At 35.4% G+C, this 14292-nt stretch overlaps 1 protein-coding gene across 1 annotated transcript in view; it reads right to left on the bottom strand.

Moving 5' to 3' along the window:
- Positions 1 to 14292, bottom strand: part of LOC104082275 (dedicator of cytokinesis protein 9-like) — a 48476-nt gene that overhangs the window by 5753 nt on the left and 28431 nt on the right. Inside the window, exons 16-25 of the mRNA XM_009585711.1 lie at positions 14001 to 14114; positions 13645 to 13860; positions 11833 to 11890; positions 9869 to 9975; positions 4688 to 4810; positions 4218 to 4331; positions 3964 to 3969; positions 3536 to 3571; positions 2588 to 2734; positions 293 to 503 (exon numbers count right to left, since the gene is read on the bottom strand). Coding sequence (XP_009584006.1) covers positions 293 to 503; positions 2588 to 2734; positions 3536 to 3571; positions 3964 to 3969; positions 4218 to 4331; positions 4688 to 4810; positions 9869 to 9975; positions 11833 to 11890; positions 13645 to 13860; positions 14001 to 14114 — 1132 coding nt within the window. The remainder of the gene's footprint in view (positions 1 to 292; positions 504 to 2587; positions 2735 to 3535; positions 3572 to 3963; positions 3970 to 4217; positions 4332 to 4687; positions 4811 to 9868; positions 9976 to 11832; positions 11891 to 13644; positions 13861 to 14000; positions 14115 to 14292) is intronic.

Below are 14292 nucleotides of genomic sequence, written 5' to 3' on the forward strand. Positions count from 1 at the left end.
TAGGGGTTAAGAAATCACACAATGATATACGTATTCTCAGATGGTCATTTCTAAGTTATCGCATATCATTTATTTTCAAGTATGTACTAATTTTGAAAGGTTATTTTGTCTAACAGTACTTTGGTATACTTTGCAATTCTTGTCACCTCCAACAGTCGTGTATGAAATCTTCTAAAGGATTTTTTCTGACAAAATACACAACATACAGAAAAACCTAGTATCAAGAATTAAGTATAAAAAACAAAATAAAAGAGCAGCTTTCTTTTAAAGGAAATTTCCATTCAATCAGTACCTGTCAAAATAGTCCGTCGCTTACACTGTTCTTCTACTCCTCCTTGTCTTTTACCAGCTTGAGTAAAAGGCATCTCAAACATAAAGCGACGAATGTTATGAGTCCTTTCAAAATCTGTTTTTCTTTCTTGCAACTCTTTTTCTTCAAAGTATGGAATTACATGTGTAACTTGAATATATGCATATTTTGAATCTAAATCCTTAGGATTTACCTTAAAAACATGACCAAAAAAAAAAATCAAATAGCTACACTGTGAATAAAGTGGATTTATTTGTGGTCACACAACTTTCAGAAATTAAATTTGATCTCTTAACCTGTAAATTACTGAAACCACAGGAAACGTTAATGTCCTCACGGGGCTTCTTTGCATTCAGTTTCTAACTATTAGGAAGACAACACAGCTAGATGCATTACAACACGTTGGGGGTTTTTTTTGTTTTGTTGTTCGTTTGGTTTTGTTTGGTTTTTTGTTTTTTGTTTTGTTTGTTTTTAAGCACTCATTATCCATAATTGCTGTATGCAGAACTGCAAACAAAAACATAATACAGAATTATACCCATGATTAACGCTGGAAGGCACAAATTCAGAAAACCCAGAAACAAATACTTGTCCTCCATGACAACTGATACAACAGTAGATTGGAGACCAAAAGTTGCTAGTGATAAAAAAATTTAATAATTAAAAATAAACCCCAACATTGTAAATAGTTCACATATCACCTTCAGAAGGGCACTCCTTCCAACCTGTCTCAACTCTGGCACTCTATGAGGGTACCAAAGAACATACTGGTGGGAGCAAGGCAAATTGAAGGCTTCACTATTTAGTTCATTTTGTTTCTAGAACTGGATGAGTAAGAGCCTCATGGACTGGTAATTTGGTAAAAGCAGCAACTAGTCTCCAATAGATGAGACCTCCTAGGTCTTTGCCCAACAGGGTCCCTAAATGGACCAAGGAATTTTTTCTTTTTTTTTTTTAAATTCCCCCAACCACGGGATAAAGAGGCCACCCTAAACCTGTGCATCTTTGTAAAAGTTGTTGCCTACCATTTTAGTCCCACGTCAAATATTCATATTATCTCTGCCTGACTGCACCATTTCACGTCTATAAACTAAGTGGGAAAAACAACAATGCAAATACACACACGGGAGTCACCAGGTAAGTCCTGGAGCAAACTGGGAACAGAGCTAAGGTCTCCCTGCTCCCTGCTATTGGAACATGCTGCTTGATTAATTTTTTTTTTTAAATCTGCAATGTTTTCAAGATTATTGGACTGGAACTTAAGTGGTAATTTATGTACTCATTCTGATACAGCTGACAGAAAATGTTCCCTACAAATGCTGACAAACACATGCATTATAATTCATTGTAAAGAATTCAGGAGAGTATACTGGAAGTACTGTGAAAAACTGAGATTACAATATAAATCTCTCGCCTCCCATGGCATGAAATCTAGCCCTTGCATAAGTCCTCCTCTCCTTTTAAAGTTCCAATATTGAAAAGCCCACCATTGATGCACTTTCAAGACGAGAAGCACAGAAATTTGTGATCTTACTGGTAGAATAAAGGAACAGAAGAGACAGGAAATTATTATAAGAGAAAATCACCATAAAGTCTGAATCCAAACAAAAGCTAAAAATTGGTTGAGGAAGGGAACAAAAGGAATGCAGAGAGGCATCTTGTGCAGTATGTGTTCTTCTCAGCGTATCTTTAGTTCACCAGTTTTGGAGCCTTCAATTACAAAGGAAAGCATTTCCTATGACAAATCTAGACTTAACCAGGTGACTTTGTGTGAGCATTTTTTTCTACAGTTTAAGCGTTTATAAAATTGAACAGGGTCAGAGACATAAGCAAAGGATAACAAGAACAACTGATACAGAGTTAAAATGTTGTTTACATTTACATTCTTTTCTCAGAAGAGGGGTCCGTTTCTTACTTCAGAAGAAAGTTTGGACTCTGCTCTTGAGGTGCAGAAAAGGAAAAAACTTCTGAAGAATAACTGTACATGAACTGGCAAGAAATATAGCTAAAGGTAACACAAGATATGATCATAATTCAAATTTGTTTTAAGATACAATTTTTATTTTGGGAGGTAACACTATGGAAATTAAGCTTTTTGGTTGTTCTTAAAGGTAAACTTAATAGGAGATGATATTTCTTTCATGCCCTTCAACCAGTAGAGTTTTTGGACACATATGTTTGTGTACCAACTGAGTAACAGACAGTGATCCCACAGTATTTCAAGTGGATTAATGGAAGAAATATATTAGAATTTTTTAGAGACAATAAAGATCATACTTTGCCAGAATCCTGAATCATTTTGACATTTTCAGATCCAAATTTGTCAGAGTAGAGTTTTTGGAGTCTTTGGGAAATTTCTGAGAGAGGCGTGAGTTTAGGCTCTTTATAGATATATTCCTTTCCATCTTCATCCTCAAAGAATCCCTGTAAAAAATGAAATAATGAAAATCTTGGGAAAAAAATACATAGGGCAATGATTAAGATGAACATAATGTGTGTGGTTCAAAGCAAATATAAACATTTAACATAAGGATTCAAGCAAACGTAAACATAGAGAAATTAAAATCTAAGTAGAAAAGGTTTCCTCAGAGAATAAAAAAAAGAAAAATGTAATTATCTACTACAGAATGAGTGAAAGATAATGGAAACATACAGTTAAAATTTTAAAGGTTTATTGTAATTTTACGGTGTGCCAAGCCTTTGAGATAACTTTTCTTCACTTTTATTTAAAAGTGAAATTTCAGCACTGTTTCACTTGCCAAAACAGGAATCTTGTTGCCCAACAGGACCATCTCACACGTGAGTATTTTGGCAATGGTTTACATAAAAATAATATGAAAAATTTCTTTACGTAGTAATAAAAAATTAATTCCAGAAATTTAAATTTAGTTTATGTGAAAATCTTAATTTTATGTTGTACTAAATTGCCATATACTTCTTTATTTTTATTACATAAAGTATTTGTTTTAAAACCATAACTAAATGCAACATAGAGTATATGGAAAGTGAAACAGGTCATTGGCTTAAAACAACAAGCCATCTCTGAGTTCATGTTTGAAACCAGAAAATAAATATTTTTGTCATAAATGAAACAGACAAAATAGAAAAGCACAACATATCATGTATAAACACAGGCTAGATTGACAAAAATACCCACATCAAACTAAGGTGAAATGCAGTAGTTTTTACTGCATCGCTTGCTTTGTAAGCGGTTTCTGTAATTACCTCAACATCTGTTTCACTGTCTGTAAACTGGTATTGCTACAAAGTTATAAAAGACAACAGAATACATGTAAAGTTATACTGCTCAGAGTATTTTACAATTCTCCATGCTCAGCTGAACAATTAGCAACTGGGCTATGCATGTAGAAAGTGTATTACTTGATACTGCATGATACCATACTGATACATATGCATTCTAGACATAGAGGATGTGAAGCTGTCCAATACACAGCCAGAACTTTTGTTTGAAGCATGCAATACTAATGCATAGAAAAGAGTGATTTGTTCTCTAAATGGAACTTAATGTTATTTTTTAAATTGCAATGGCTATTAATGCATACCAATCTAAGAAGCAGCCTTGCAAAACACACTGCAGCACTACAGACATTAAGTCAATACATTGCTAAGAACTGACATTACAGAAAACTTACCGCTGCCTTAAGGTAGTAAATAAAAGAAGAAAAAGAAAAAAAAGCAAAAAATTTACTGAGGAAAATAAGGAAGAACTGTATCGGAATTGATAAATGTTTTCAACTAAATTATTGATGGTGTTTATTTCTTACAGACCATATTTCTTGTGCTTTTTATGTCATGGTATATAGATGATGAAACAGTATACCTTGTAAAATAAAATCAGGTTTTTCTTACTGCATAGAGCAGACAAATGAAAATTAATAATAATCACCTGTCCAAAGAACGCTACCCTGAAATAAGTTCCCAGCAGTCTCTTGCCTGTATGCATAACTTCTGTTACTTTACTGTATGCTCGATGAAGAGTGTCATATAAATGAGCAAGCCTCTAAAAATAAAAGAAAACAATCATGAGGTAAAAGAATAACATAGAACTTTACTATCTTAAAACAACAATGAATGATGTCCTTGTAGTTAATAAATAAAAACATTGTTTCATTGAACAGTAGTAATAGGTGTAGCACTTGTATCAGAATGACAATATGCAAGATTAATTTTTAATTATTTGTATTTAAAGAAAAACATTTTTAATTATTTAAAATTAAGACAAAGATTTCAGTACATTGCTATTTCAGTTGCAATTGTAATACTCTTGTTCTGTGAAGTGCAATGTGTCATGCAGTTAGACTAGAAAAATCAGGATTTTTTTTTCTTCTTCAAATTTATTTATGATGAATTTAGTACCTCAAAATCTCTCCGTTTTTCATAAATGGGAATTATAAGTTTATATATGTCAGCAATGAGTTCATAGCGTTCGGCCTTCCAGAGTCCATCAGCACACTGCTCCAACAATTCCATCAGCACATCCTAGATTTGGATACACATTTGAAAAAGTAAAACAATTCAGTACTCATTAAAAGCACGGCAAATAATTATACCAAAGTTCTTCCCAATGAAAAGGGAGATCCTGCCTCAAAACAAAGTTATCTACAACATAGTAATTTAAATTATTGTGGCAATCAAAAAATTGCTAAAAGGAAAGAAACCAAAACAGAATGGTCTGAGTGTACACATGCACTCTTTGTATTTACCAGGAACAGCATTTTTCTTTTAGATACTCCAGACCTCTTAAGTCTACAAATGACACCTGTATGAGAACCCAAACTTGTCTTACCTTGTAACATGTTTTTTCAAAATGTTGTTCCTTGGGGTTTTTTGGTTTTGCACAACGAATATTATTTTAAAAAGGCAGCTATACAAACACTTGACTGTAATGATTTTGAAGGAAACTATCAAACAAGTTACATCAACAATAAAACAAAAAGATACAATACCAAAATCTGTACTCAGAAATAATTATCAAGGTACAACAGCAGTATTTGGTATACTTGGCCCAGAATGAAAACACAGTTTTCATAACTGTGACAACAGTTAGAGAAGCTGAGAAATCCTGAAGGATCAAAACAGAGTCACAAGCAAGAAAACACCTCGGCTTTGTTGGATTTGGTCCTAATATCCCTGTACCAAAAAGATAGTTATTTAAGGTTGAATAAGAACTATGCTTACCTGTATGTTAGAACGGAAGCATACATTTTGCATTAGAGCACTTGCATCATAATTATAAAGTCCCTTCCTTCAGCTGGTCATAATTCATTATTTTCCATGCACTTAATTTCTTCTACTTCAATAAGCATTACAAAACTAAGATAACATTATTACTCTGCTCTAGTTTTCATAAATTTAAAATTATCTGGCTAACTCCATTAACTCAGTTACAACAAACAATTTTACAGATTTTATGGAACACCTTACAGCTCCTGTGACAAAGCTGTCATATACTTGGTCCCGGCTTGAGTGTGACAGAACCACGGTGAAGAAGCCTATTCGCATCCACATACCCTAACAGATCTCAGTCCTCTTCAAACATGTCTGGACCTCCAAGAACCTCCACGAGAATCCAAGCCTGAGACTGAGAGGTGTCAGAAGATGTGACATTTCTACTTCTTGAGACCTTCTGGTACCACTCTTACATTGTAGTGGTGAAGCCAGAAGCTGGAAATAACTCCTTTTATCCTTAGAAGGGATCCAATACTACTTTATTCCCCTCCTCCCTTTGGTAGAGACTAAGACAGCATAAAGACATCACTAAGAAAAGCCAACTTTAACACTGAGAGCAAAAAAAGACTGAAAAATGCTACTCTTATCCATGTGCTGCAACGGTCCCTAAAACATCTCCTTTCCCCAATTGTTATGGGGTTGTATAGACTCCCGATATCTCCATCCTCAGCAACGAGGTGGTGAGAACTGAAAGAGCACTGCTGGACCATAAGAGCTGTCCACAAACACTGTTTTATGACAGGAGTCTTAATTCAGACACCAGAGGGCATCCAAATGCAGCAAAGCTGTAAAATTTTGTTTGCACACAGGAAAAAATATAAAGAGCAAAAGCTTCATGTGGGAGAGCTGTTAGGAGGAGGAAAAGAACACAACATTTCTGGGCCACCTGTCTCAGTGCTTATCCATCCTCATAGGAAGAAGTTTTTTTCCATATATCCAAACAGAGTTTCCCTTGTAACCTGTGAGAACAGCCTCCTACTCTTTTATGGCACACCTCTTATTCTTCCACCTGATTCTTCCACTAACCACCTTAGGAGCTGGACTTTTTCCAGTTTGTTGATATCTCTCTTGACTTTGGGGGGAGCAGTGCTGGCCACAAGATTACAGATGGGGCACTACAAATACCAAGTAGAAGGGGGAAAACCCACTTCCCTCCACTTCTTGACTTTAGGCTCTTTCTAATACAACCCAGCATGCAGTTGACCTTTGTTGCCACAAGGCTACACTGCTGTTCCCGTTCAACCTCTTCTCCACTAGAACTCCCAGGTCTTTCTGCAGAGCTACTGCCCAGCCAGTCCGTCCCCAGCCCGCACTGAGACACTGGGTGATTTTTTCGCAGATGCGAGGCTTTGCGCTTGTTTTTGTAGAACTTTGAGAGGCTTCTGTGTTCCTTCAGTTTGAGGTCCCCCTAAATGGCAGCCCTGCCCCCCTGGTATATCAGTCACTCCCCCTCCATTTAGTTTCATCCACAAACTTGATGATGCACTGACTGTATCCCATGACCTAGCTTGCTAATTAAGATGTTTTAACAGTATCAGCCTGAGTATCCCTGAAGAATACTAGCCTTCACCACCATACTTAAAGTGTCTTGTATGTTTGCGTAAGTACCTAGTTCTGTTTTTCATAAAGTGCTTTAATATATTGAATTACACTGCATGTTGATCACTTAACAAGAGCTATAATACCATCTGAGCTGTGAAGCTCTTTCATTTACCAATCTGGAAGTTAGAATAGTTTTAGAATAATTCCTCTCATGGAAAATCTTAGCTAACAAGAGACCAGAAAAAACAAATAGGAAGGTAGAGATTAACTTAATCTGTGGTCAAGCCGTATTCTGGCAGAGTTTATTTTGGAAAAAAACAACAAATCTCAATGAAATTTAATCTGCATGGAATCTGGCAGCTGCCACCTGTCACCTGTTAGCCATAGCTCAGATACCTCACAGATGGACTGCTTACAGCAAAGTCTAGCATGGAAAGGATATCAGGTTCCAGGCTTTTACCTTCCTATTTCTGATGCCCAGAAGATTTTTAGTTCTGCGAGGAGAATTTGACTTGTGCTGCTGAATAGGCTGTCTGGGTAAACAACTGTTTTAATGAAACGCGCACAGTAACTTTGTTAAAAAACAAAACAAAACAAAATTTTGTTTTTTCAACTGGCTAGGTTTAGGAAATAAGTCAGGGTAACCCTGACCTGAGAGAGAATTCTTTTAAAATAAGAATTAAATTGAGAATTTTAAAAATTTCAATTTTTTAAATGAGAAATTACTTAAAGTCTTAAGACAAATTTCACTTAATTAGGAAGACTTTATATAAACTGGAGAATATAAAAGACATTTTGCCCCTTTTAGAAACATGGAGGGATCCCTCCTGACCCCCCATATACTTGTAATTACTCTTTTGGAGATTTAACTCTAAAGTAACTAGCATCCAAGGAAATCCCAAGTTTTAAGAAAGAAATTCCACATGACTCTTGTTACCACGTACAGGAAGAATTCCCATCAGAGCATCATTTTGCTCAGCAGTAGCAGTAAAGTACGGCTTGAAAAATACATTTCTGCTTTCTGATTTCTGTATCCAATTGATCTGTCATATGATTTTTTCTTAGACTAATACAGTTTTGCTTACATAAGAACATACTGAGGAAACACTCCATATATTAATATGTTCCTATTCATGAAGGAACTAGACTACCTGTTTTGAAGTACCTCTGTAAAATACTAGTCATCTTAATTTATCCATGATTTTTAGTCTACTAAATACCAAACAGTTCTTCCCTACTATTACTCTTCCTGGGGTGAACTATAAGAAGTTATCTGAAAAATAGTAACTTTTTTCAATATTTAGTCAGTTAGAGTACTCAATGGTTAAGTTTAAAACGGGTTGAAAAATGAAATTTGGCAAGGTTTGATCCTTTTGCAAGCTCCACAGGCTTATAATTTCACTCTTGGCTTACTTCTGTTCCACGGAAATACTGAGAGATGGAAATAAATTTGCGTAGGGTTCAATGACCCAGAAAAAGCAGTATATTCTTTTTGCAGGGACTGACTAATGAGAAAAAGAATAAAGACATTCCAATTTAAAAAATACAAAAGAATTTAGCTCTGACAAATGGTTTGTCAGGTAGACACTGACAAGAATTTCTAACAAAAGTTTCCATCAGCAGTAGTCACTAGAAACCCAACTCTTGGCTCACTTAGAGCAGCTTACATTTTGCATTGAGTAACATGCTAAATTCCATGCTGGATCAGAAGAATCAGTGATTTAAAGAATACGGCACATAAATTCAAGAAAAGCAATCTCCTATTGGGTGTCTTTGGAAAGAAAAAGCACTGTATTTCTCATTTCAAGTAATTCCAACTCCTACCTTCCCAGAAAAAGGCAAGTCAACCATTTTTGTCCTAAAACTATAGGGCAAAGCAGTACCAGAGCTTAGGAGTGAAACACAGGTACCCTAGGCCCAAACCCAGGCTTAAACCACTAAGCCTTTCATCTGTTCCTTCTAAATCTGTTAGTATAGCCACAATTCGCACAGTTAAATACTTTTGTCATACACCTTCACCATATACAAACTAAAACACAAAAGAAAAATATTTTTTGTTGTACAGTTATGCTTACACACCAGGGATTTTTCCAACACAGCTACTGCAAGTAGTGGTCTGTCCCTCCCTCCCCCACCTATACTGGCAAATACATAGTGTAGACGTAGCTCTTCATGAGCAAGTTTATTCATAATCTTTTCATATAGGCTTCTTAATAGTAAAATTTACTGTAGAGCCAGCACAGATGGATCAGTGAAGACACAAGGAGTGAAACTTAAGCCAGGAAAAAAAAAATTGACGCAAGTCTGGTGTCAGTAAAACCACTTTCATTGTTACAGCATATTTGCTTAGGGAAACTATAAAACAGCAAAATCCAGTGAATACATTTTCATGATTGCTGGTGCAGTAACAATCTAAATCAAAGTCAGTTTTAAAAAAAAAAAACAGATCTTTTTAACGCTAATAAATAAGCCACATCAGTGTTCATCCCGTCAACTAGCTTAAAAATCCCTTTTGCTTACTTTTATTCCAATAGTGGTGTTGAGTTGATGTGCTAGTGCTTTATTTAAAATATATGTATATACTAAATTCTCTAAAGCTGCGACAGCTCGTAGAAATTTTTATTTTAGTTTTAGGATAAGAAGAGCAGCTAAGAAAACAATTATAATGTCCATCATATTAGTCAGCCTCTGGATTGAAACACAAAACTTGGAAAAACAAACAGCACTTCAATGTGCATCAATTCTAACACTCTTATGTTTACTTACTTCATTGAAGTGAACGTCTTGCATTCCAACATCCTCCATCATTGAAGCCTCTTCATCTATATTGGGTGTGATTACTCTGAAAGCAGTACAACCTTGCCTGAACATCCCTGCCATTGAAAAAGAAAAATAGACAAATTTACTTTTCTCCATCAGGATAATGTTAGGCCATTTTGTGATGCTGGATAAAGCAGAAGCCATATTTAAATATACTTAACACCAAATTAGTAAAAAAAAAAAAAATCCAGCCTCCCACTGCATGATTAAAATACTAGACCTCACATTACTGTGTAAGTATAAATAGGTTTTAAAAACCCACAAATGTTAATATCCGGACTCTTACCTACCAAAATAGGTAGTGTCTGAATCTTCCTATTTTATCTTAAACCTGTGACTAATCTACCCCACCCTAAGTCTAAGGTAATCAAGGTAACTTTTACAGTATTTAATTAAACTGGTGTGAAGTCATGCTGGAACTGTGTACACGAACAGGCCCTGGCATATTGGCTTCCCCAGTCTGAACAATATGAATGGACTGACATCAACCATACAAAATGATCAAAGGATGGCAAACCAGATTATTCAGCTGTAGATACAGAAAGTCAGTCTACAGGCAAGAAAAAAACCCCAGCAATCTAACTTCCTTTACTGAAATAAGTATTTAGCAAAAATGGGTTTTAGAATGTTCTAACATGAAACCTACCTCTTTTACCCATTCTGTTTAGCTCTTTTTTATTATATCAGATTGCTGAATTACGAAATAGAGATTTTTGGCCAAAAACTGTATTAATTAAAGCCTGAAGAGCAATCAGTAAACGCTACAGAAGCACAGGGACTTTCACATACTTATTGCACAGCTCATTCCTACAAAAATTCTTTCTGCTCAGGCAGGAGCCTGACCACCAGAGGTTTTACAGAATGATTGCCTCAAATGCATGGTTTTGGTTTGCTCCTGGAAATACCACAGGTAGAAGTTCGACCCTCTATATTACTGAGAGGAAATAACTTTTATATGACAGTAGACAAAAACAGCAGATCACCCAAAGAAATCACAAATTAATACAGATTATCACTAGTTATCAGTTAGTTGTTATCAGGCTTCCAAGAGGACATAGTAACTTTGACAAGCAACTTAGTTTCAGATTTGGTCTCAGAGAAGCTTCTGAAATCATTGGGTTAGCGGGGATAGCCTATACACTACAAAGGTATCTGGCAAGAGGCACAGAAGGAATAGAAAAAAGGCATCTTGTAGACCCATGACTTTGCTTCATTTTGAACTGTCATGCAAAGGCAAAGCTAAAAAGCTGTGAACATGAATTTCTCTGCCTACAGAAACAAAACACTAGTTCAACATCATAATCAGTCTTAACAGATTTCTGAAATTTTCTTCTAGAGATCTATTTTTCTTAACAAAAAGCCATATAATCTTTTATTTTCTCAAATCCCTGACTGAGAAGTCTTCTGATGCTATAGATGAAAGAGAGTTTTCTGCCCTATCTCAAGGATCATAGAAACCCGCTTTTACAGACAGCTGCTAGCACAGAACACCAAGACAGGTGAAGCATCCTGAGCACTATTATTAACTGACTCAGCATCTGAAAATTTGTATGAATTTATTTTGACTTCTCTGGCAATGCCAAGTTTTCCTATATGCAGTAAAAGACTACTTGTGAACAAGAATATTCTCTGATAAGTTTGCTTTAGAAAGGGTCTGACTTCAGCTATTAGCAACTCTGGCGTAAAATTAAAATTTTTTACTTTCCTAAAAATTTTATTTCACCTTCATCTGAAATGCTGCCCCTTAGATATGCAAGCATACTCTTAAATATGTGAGTATGCTACCTGGTTAGGTCAGAATTTTCTCCTTGGTGAACACAGAAATGCCTACAACCTCCTCAGGGAAACTATTGCTTTTCTTAAACTATAATGAAAAATACAAACATTAAAGTAAGATTTCAAAATCATACCTTTTCGTGTGAGATATTCTGCAACCAGTGCTGCTACATGGACATAGCACATTGCCGCCTAAAACAGAAATAGTAACAATCTTATAAGTTACATTTATAATGGAACTACTGAAAACAAGGTATGTAAGAAGAGCTCTAGACTGAGAAAATTTCTTTAGTTTTCGTTTTTGCTGCTTTGCAGGAGATGTCCCATGACTGGTGTAAGAATTCTCCACCTCATTTATGCAAAACAATAACTGTGCAAGAGCACTCACTCCTTCTTTTCCAGAGCACTGAGTAGCATGGCCAGTAATACACAATCTGAGAGTGACCACGGATCGCAAATTACAAGGTAGGAACGCCATGCTATAATAAAAACAAGCAAATCTCTTTTTGGGATGTATTTTAAGTGTTATGTGAAACAATGAGCTATTAATTATTCTACTCAACATTTGATGGTTCTTCTGCTAACCCATTTTGTCCGCCTTTTGGCTCCAGACCAAGAAAAAATGTAAAAAAAAAAAAAAAAATGGTGACAGACCATTTGAAAGCAACAAAAGAAAAAGAGAAGAGATCTGACCTATGAACGGAATTTGAAGGAATTTGGTTGGTGTAGTCTGGAAAACAGAAGAAAAAGAAGAGGGACAGAGTAGTCTTCAAATATTTGAGATGTTTTCTGAAGTTGACACTGATGACTTTTCTCCACAGAAAGGGCAAAAAAAAGATTCAAGATTCTTCTTTTACTAAAAAGGTTTAGGCTTACAGCAAAGTGTTAGTCTAACTGTAATTCTCAATTGAACAGTTTACATATGGAGGCTGCAGAATCTCAGACACTGGAGATGAAGGAAAAAGGTAAGTATAGGTCAGAAATTCTCTCTAACTCATACTTTGTATGGGGTTGGGCTTGGTGATCTGCAGAGGTCCTCATCTAGTCATAACAGCCAAAGATTCTAAGTTTTTAATCAAAAAATTAAAAACAGACCTGAAAAGGACCAAAAGAGCTTGTCTTCTGAGAGAGCTGAAGTTGTCTCCTTCAAAATACAAGCTAATCACAGGGTATTGTACATGCCTTCTGTGTTGCTACCGTATAGAAGAGAAGAATTCTAATACTAAGACATGAGTAAGTAAGATAGCAGCGACTATTTCTTGGAGATATTTACTTGCTTACATGATGCTAAGTTTAACAGACACGTTTATGAAATTCAATGATGTCATGCAACATGATTTACCTTCAGATGAAACAAACTTCCAGAAAGAGACACAATTCTTTCTGTATGCTGATAAAATACTTACATCAAGACATGTCAAAATCCCCACTCCCAACTCTCCTTTTTACTAGAATTAAGTATTTTAACAGCACAGTGAAATCAGATGGTTTTCTTTTTTCAAACAAAAAAATTGCGATTTGCCAATTTTAAGAACATTAGAAGTTTTTTAATAAGCAATCTGGAACAGAATCAAGCTAATTCTGTAAAGGCAACTGGAGATGAATTCAGGGAGTGGCTTTAAGTGTTTTAGCAACTGATAACAAAGATATTTTTAAGTAGAAGGTCTGTGTCTTCCATAGTTTGCATTGAGCATTCCTGGCTTAGTAGCGTATCAGCTAGAGTAGTTAAACATATACCTTACATTAGTAATCAGAAATGACTTATAGATGTACTTGGGTAGGACAAAAACTTATCAGCCATTGAAACTAATCTACTAACAATTCAAAATTTATTAAAAATGCTTATTATATTACACACTAACAACTACATATAGTACATTCCATTACAAGAAAGATAAGCTTAAGCTTATTATGAAGCCAAAACTAGTTTGATTTTTTTCTCTTACCTCTGAAAGATCTCCATTTTTAACATGGATCCTTGCCATGCTGTCTAACCATGTCTTCCTTAGTTCAGGTGTACTAGCATAAGACTTTGCCAAGCTGTACTGGAGGTCTACAAGCATTTCCGGATCATTCTCATGCTCCTTCATCTGAGCTGTAGCCATCAGTACTGTACGAATCCGTTTTGTTAAATCCTTAACATCGGAAGGGAATGTAGTGTGCTAAAACATGGAAAAGTTAGGTTAACTACTATCTTTTTCTATTCTTTGCATAATAAAAAGTTGAAACATAATTGCAAAAGATGCTATGAAAGAGTTTTCAAGCATCCTTCTACAGTATGGAAAGAAGAATAAAAACAGACCTTTATAATTCTGTCATTATTGGCACAATTATTGATGATGGAAAGAGACTGCTGAAATCTAGTTCCTCCAATTCCAACAACATCAGCAATTAACTGGCTTACTGAAATAATAACCTTGACAGAAACAAATGTCTTGTTAGTACATATTTCACGAAATACCCTTGAGATGTACCTATGAAGCAATGACAAAGGAAATTTTGTTCTTTTAAATTGAAAGATTATTCTCTTAAGTAAAATTATATCTGATTCCCGCCCCCCCCCCAAAGTTACTTGTACAATAACAGGCAAGAAA

This window comes from Fulmarus glacialis, unplaced genomic scaffold (assembly GCF_000690835.1).
Source record: "Fulmarus glacialis isolate BGI_N327 unplaced genomic scaffold, ASM69083v1 scaffold480, whole genome shotgun sequence".
Taxonomy (NCBI): Eukaryota; Metazoa; Chordata; class Aves; order Procellariiformes; family Procellariidae; genus Fulmarus; species Fulmarus glacialis.